This window comes from Salvelinus namaycush, chromosome 8, assembly GCF_016432855.1.
Source record: "Salvelinus namaycush isolate Seneca chromosome 8, SaNama_1.0, whole genome shotgun sequence".
In the NCBI taxonomy this organism is placed as follows: Eukaryota; Metazoa; Chordata; class Actinopteri; order Salmoniformes; family Salmonidae; genus Salvelinus; species Salvelinus namaycush.
Window position 1 is genome coordinate 16,947,990 of NC_052314.1, and position 6,135 is coordinate 16,954,124.

General features: G+C 43.6%; 1 protein-coding gene across 1 annotated transcript; it reads right to left on the reverse strand.

Moving 5' to 3' along the window:
- Positions 1 to 1,642: 1,642 nt before the first annotated feature.
- On the reverse strand, positions 1,643 to 3,792 carry LOC120051803 (sphingosine 1-phosphate receptor 3-like). The gene has a single exon (XM_038998689.1). The coding sequence runs from the start codon at positions 3,681 to 3,683 to the stop codon at positions 2,484 to 2,486; it is 1,200 nt and encodes a 399-aa protein (XP_038854617.1). The 5' UTR covers positions 3,684 to 3,792; the 3' UTR covers positions 1,643 to 2,483.
- Positions 3,793 to 6,135: the final 2,343 nt, after the last annotated feature.

A 6,135-nucleotide genomic window follows, 5' to 3' on the forward strand; every position in this document is an offset into this window, starting at 1 on the left:
TGTTATGCAATTAATACGCCTCCAATTACTGTCATTTCTCTTGAAGGTTTATATCAAGGTCCCAGGGTTCCGGTCTGGAAGCACACTTTCCACTCCACCTGCAGGTCCGCTTCGGTATAGCCGTTTAGTTGAAGTATTTGGTATTTGGTATTTTATTAGGATCCCCATTAGCTGTTGCAAAAGCAGCAGCTAATCTTCCTGGGGTCCACACAAAACAAGAAACATAACACAGAATGACATAATACAGAACATCATGAGACAAGAACAGCTGAAGGACAGAACTACATAAAAAATTACATCCTTTTTTTTTAAAGGCACACGTAGCCTACATATCAATGCATACACACAAACTATCTAGATCAAATATTGATGTGCCATCCTGGATGAACTGCACTACCTGAGCCACTTGTGTGGGTTGTAGACTCCGTCTCATGCTACCACTAGAGTGAGAGCACCGCCAGCATTCAAAAGTGACCAAAACATCAGCCAGGAAGCATAGGAACTGAGAAGTGGTCTGTGGTCACCACCTGGAGAATCACTCCTTTTTTGGGGGTGTCTTGCTAATTGCCTATAATTTCCACCTTTTGTCTATTCCATTTGCACAACAGCATGTGAAATGTATTGTCAATCAGTGTTGCTTCCTAAGTGGACAGTTTGATTTCACAGAAGTGTGATTGACTTGGAGTTACATTGTGTTGTTTAAGTGTTCCCTTTATTTTTTTGAGCAGTGTATATAATAATGATTCATAAGATAATTCATGGGATGTTTAATAAAGTTCCTTATAAACCATTTACTAATAATTACTGCCTCATTTATACTTTATAAATGTTTTGAGTGGTCAGTGTAATTTCTCACAAAAAGATGGACATGCCCTTCATTGGTAGACATTCCAGCAGTAGCTGATGCAGCCTCCCTTCTATAATTCCTTTCTTTCCCCACTAGGTGGCAGTGTGAAACAGGTTGAGTTGTTGAAATGCGTCATCCTTTCATGATATGCAAGATTAATTTCTGGAAAGAATAGCTTGCAAATTATGTGTGAAAGGGTTCAATGAATGGCCTGGATATTTTCTATTAGGATATTAAACGGTATCATCTGAAGAGTTAATAAACCATTAAAATATACCGCTATTCTGTGTCGTTAATGATAGTATATTTATTATCTCTGGATTAGGATCCCTGTTAAAATTGGGAAAATGAAGGCTTGGGATATGGCCCTTAACTAAAATAAGTTAAAATGTAACATATGTCATGTCTACATACAGCAGCAAATTGAATTAAAACATAATATTGTGAGAAAACATGCTGCAATGTTGTTGTGTACAGTAACTGCTCTGAGAATGCATTACATGAAAGCCTAACATACAAAACCACGAAAAGCTACCAATGCTTATGAAGCAAGAATCGTTTTTATTCAATTGGTATGTAATGGTTTTAGACACCACACCACTCAAGATTTAAATGTAACTTACAGCCCATTGTTGGTTAAATAATTTGTGTGAGTGTCTTGTATCTAAGTTGCTAAGAGTTACCAGAATCGATATTGACACGTTCTTTACTCTGTAAACTTCAAATCATTACAAAATCAATATTTTACTCACTATACAGTTAAGGCATACACACAAAGGACTGTCACACAGTTCATAGCACTAAGAAGGCCTTGGTCTTCATTGAAAATAAATATCCTGTGCTGACATAGAAAGAGAAAGGCAGGTGAATCAGAAAAACAATAGACACTGCATGTGCAATACACAGTGATCCTACTTATATTTGCACACCACCCATCCTCTATTACACACATATAAACAGTTTATTACAATTAATTCACTGTTCCCACACGATATATAGTTAATAAAGCTATATTATGCTCTATTACAGGGCTGTTCAATTCAAAACACTTCTGGTTTTTGTTTGTACCTGGTAGTCAACTGCACTCACCTGGTGTCCCAGGTCTGAATCAGTCCCCCCAAAACAGAAGTGTTTTGGCCTTCCAGGACCGACATTAAACAGCCCTCTATTACATGACTTGGTAACATTTTGCATTGTGTTCCATAGTTATGTAAATTATGTATTAGGTACAAAGGTTCAATGTGAGTCCTTTGAATGTTTTTGCAAAATAGTGGCTTTAGATGAGCTATGGTAAGAGTAGATCCTTAGCGGATCTTCGCTTTGCAGGCTCATTGGTGAAGCAATGTATTTACAGAAAGTTAATCAGTAGAAACCTCATCCAAGTGTCTACCCAAGGTCTCCTCGGTCATTACTTTCACCAGTAGATACTGAAATTGTCCCATTGATCATGCCTGTACAATGCCCACACACAGCATTGCCAGCTAGCCATGTCGTGTGAATCTAGCCTGGTCCAAGATCTGGATGTGCATTAGCCAACTATGACAAACATGGCATGACAACGATAGTCAGAGTAGTTGGCTAGACTACTAGAGCGCATACATATCTGGGACCAGTCTACAGTCAATTAGCTGTCCAGTCAGAACTTGCTGAGGGAGGGCAGTGCCCCAGCCTTGACCAGCACCGCTGACAGCAGGTCGGCCGGTCCAGAGAGGTGTGGCACCGTGGGGGCGGAGGGGTCTAAATGCTGGTTGTTAGAGTTCAGGGGCGTTGCGATCTTCCCCCGGGTCAGAGACTTGGCAGCTCCCGTTATCCCACTACCTCCTCCCCCCACATTGGACTTGCTGTTCTCAGCCGTGGGGATGAAAGTCCCCAGGTGGGGGTTGCCTGCCATAGGGGCTGGGGCCTCCAGTTGAGGCTGATAGCAGCACAGCAGCCTGAAGAAAGCTGCTCTCATCTCCCTGCTGGACAGGGTGTAGATGAGGGGGTTGAGTGCTGAGTTGAGCACGGCCAGGGCAATGAACCAGTCCACATGGTAGAGCACAGGGCAGCGCTCCGGACTGCAGCCCACGTCCAGAAGCAGCAGCAGGAACAGCGGGGCCCAGCACATCACAAACACCCCCAGAACTATCACCACCGTCCTCAGCAGGGCCAGTGAGTGCTCCGAGGGCCTGCTGCTAACCTTCCGTCCGCTGGATGTCACCAGCCGGTAGATGCGGATGTAGAGGATGATGATGGCCACCAGCAGGGCGCTAAACACGCTGATGCAGAAGGCCACGTAACTCTTGTCGTAGAGGGGCAGAACGGTGGAGCAGGAGGCCAGGTGCTCCAGGCAGTTCCAGCCCAGGGAAGGCAGGGCACTGAGCAGCACCGACACGGCCCAGCATGCCCCTAGCAGCCCCAGTAACCTCCCCCGCCCCGCCGCCTCGCACGGACGCAGACGCACCATGGTCATGTGTCTCTCGATACCGATGGCCAGTAGGCTGAAGGTGGATGCGCTGAGGGCCACGAACATGCTTCCCTCTCTTGCCAGCCACTGTGCCGGCGTCAGGAAGAAGGTCCTGCTACCAGAGGTGAAGATGTTAACCATATAGGCCACCCCAGCCAACAGGTCAGACAGTGCCAGGTTACCGATGAGGAAGTACATGCGACTATGGAAGCGTTTGTTCCTCCACAGCGCCAGCAGCACTGTGATGTTCTCCAGCACGATGAGGACACAGATGAGGAGGAGGACAACAGTCTTACAGGCCGCACTGCTCCGAGGTCGACCCCACTTCCCAGAGTGGTTGTAATGGGCAATGATGACATGGTTCATCCCCTCCTCAAACACGTTCTCCATCCTGTCTGTCCCTGGCCTTCCCTCGTCACACAACAGAGGGCGCCAGAACACCACCGACTGTAGACAGAGGATCTACTGGCAGTGGACTACTTTATCTGGCAGTGTTGGTATCACACTCTTTATAGGGACCTGTTGGATAGACTGCATTAAAATGTATTTCACTAATTCAGTAGGAACTTTATTATGAATGAAGGAATCGCTTATATGTTGATTTAACCCATGAGATATTCCATGCCAGAGGGTAAGAATTAACTGACAAATGTCATGTCACATCTCAGGTTAGTTTGAAAACTTTTAGTAGGCTGCAAAGGCATGCTATAGTAATCAATCATCATGAATTACATTTAAGAACAGGCTTGATGTCATTCAAAAAATTTGCATTTGTATTCAAAAATACTTTATTGAAGAGCGTAAGTTTAGTGGATAAATCTTTCCCCTATGTTTGGATAGAATGTGTTTCTTCCATTCTGCCCATCTTATTAGAATAAGAACTGATAAAGTAAGATGGTTCATTACTAATGTGTTTGCCAGTAATCACTCGAATGAAATAGTTATTTTTTCCCTTACTCTAAAAGATTGCTGTCAGAGTGCTGTGTAACTCCAGTACGCTGTAGTATAACTGCAATTATAGTGCAGAAAAACTGCAGCATGCTGAAAATACTGCCGTTAGAGCGCAGAAGACTTATAGTGCAGAATAACTCAGTATGCTGTAAATACTGCGTCCAAAATAACCGCTTTTTTACTGTAGTAATTTTGCAGTGTAACTGCAGTTAGAGTGCAGTATAACTGCAGTACATTGCAGTTATTCTGCAATTACTGCATCCAAAATACCACAGTGGACTTCAGTTACTGCACTTTTACTGCAGTTTCAAAACTGCAGTCTTTTTTTGTAAGGGCAGTTTTGAAACTGCAGTAAAAGTACACTATCAGCGGTTGACAGTTGTATTTTGGACACAGTAACTGCAGAAAAACTACAGTGTACTGCAAAATTACAGCAGTGAAAAAACGGTGTTATTTTGGACGCAGTATTTACAGAATACTGCAGTTATTCTGTACTCTAACTGCAGTTATACTGCATACTGAATGCAATATTTTTCGTAAGGGTACAATCTTTTTTTGTAAGGGTTCGCTGTAAAAGTATGAAATGGTCCATTATTAAAATTAGGAACATCAGTCAAACCTAGACCTACCTGAAGGACTGTTTACATTTTCATTTGAGATAGTAAGTATGGATACGTTCATATGGCCCCTTGACAGATGTGTTTGTTCAAAATCCCTGCTTCAATATCCAAACAATCCTCGGATTACGTCGTGGCATCGATTCCATATTTTATCGCGGACATTCAAGTAAACTATATGAATATGCCTGTTATTGATATTCCCGCTAAAATGTCATTCCGATAAATTAGCTATAGCCCACAACTCCGCAACAGTCTTCTCACATCCGTCAAACTTTTTTATGGTCCTTTATTCAGCGACTTCTCCCTTCTCTGAAATGTCCAACTCTCACGTCTCCATGTGCCAAACTGAATAGGGCGGGATCATTCCGTATTCCCCAGCTTCATGTGATGACTGGAGGTCTGGATGAAACCAAATCAAATCTAATTTAATTTGTCACACGCGCCGAACACAACAGGTGTAGAGACCTTACAGTGAAATGCTTACTTAATCTAACCAACAATGAAGTTTTAAAAAAACGTATAAAAAAAAAACTAAAATAAGAAAAATAAATTAAAGTAACAAATAATTAAAGAGCAGCAGTAAAATAACAATAGCGAGGCTATATACAGGGGGTACCAGTACAGAGTCAATGTGCAGGGGCACAGGTTAGTCAAGGTAATTGAGGTAATATGTACATGTAGGTAGAGTTATTAAAGTGACTATGCATAGATAACAGAGAGTAGCAGCAGTGTAAAAGAGGGGGGCGGGGGGGAGGGGCAAAGCAAATAGACTGGGTAGCCATTTGATTAGATGTTCAGGAGTCTTATGGCTTGGGAGTTGAAGCTATTTAGAATCATCTTGGACCTAGATTTGGAGCTACGGTACTGCTTGCGATGCGGTATCAGAGAGAACAGACTAGGGTGGCTGGAGTCTTTTTGGCCTTCCTCTAACACCGCCTGGTATAGAGGTCCTGGATGGCAGGAAGCTTGGCCCCAGTGATGTACTGGGCCGAATGCACTACTCTCTGTAGTGCTTTGCGGTCAGAGGCCGAGCAGTTGCCGTACCAGGCAGTGATGCAACCAGTCAGGATGCTCTCGATGGTGCAGCTGTAGAACCTTTTGAGGATCTGAAGACCCATGCCAAATCTTTTCAGTCTCCTGAGGGGGAATAGGTTTGCCGTGGCGTGCCCGCATAGCGGGATTTCTTATGAGCTTCCGGGTTAGAGTCCCGCTCCTTGAAAGCGGCAGCTCTACCCTTTAGCTTAGTGCGGATGTTGCCTGTAATCCATGGC

Excerpts from the sequence above, each read along its gene's own strand:
- LOC120051803 (XM_038998689.1), bottom strand. The coding sequence starts at position 3,683 with ATGGAGAACGTGTTTGAGGAGGGGATGAACCATGTCATCATTGCCCAT.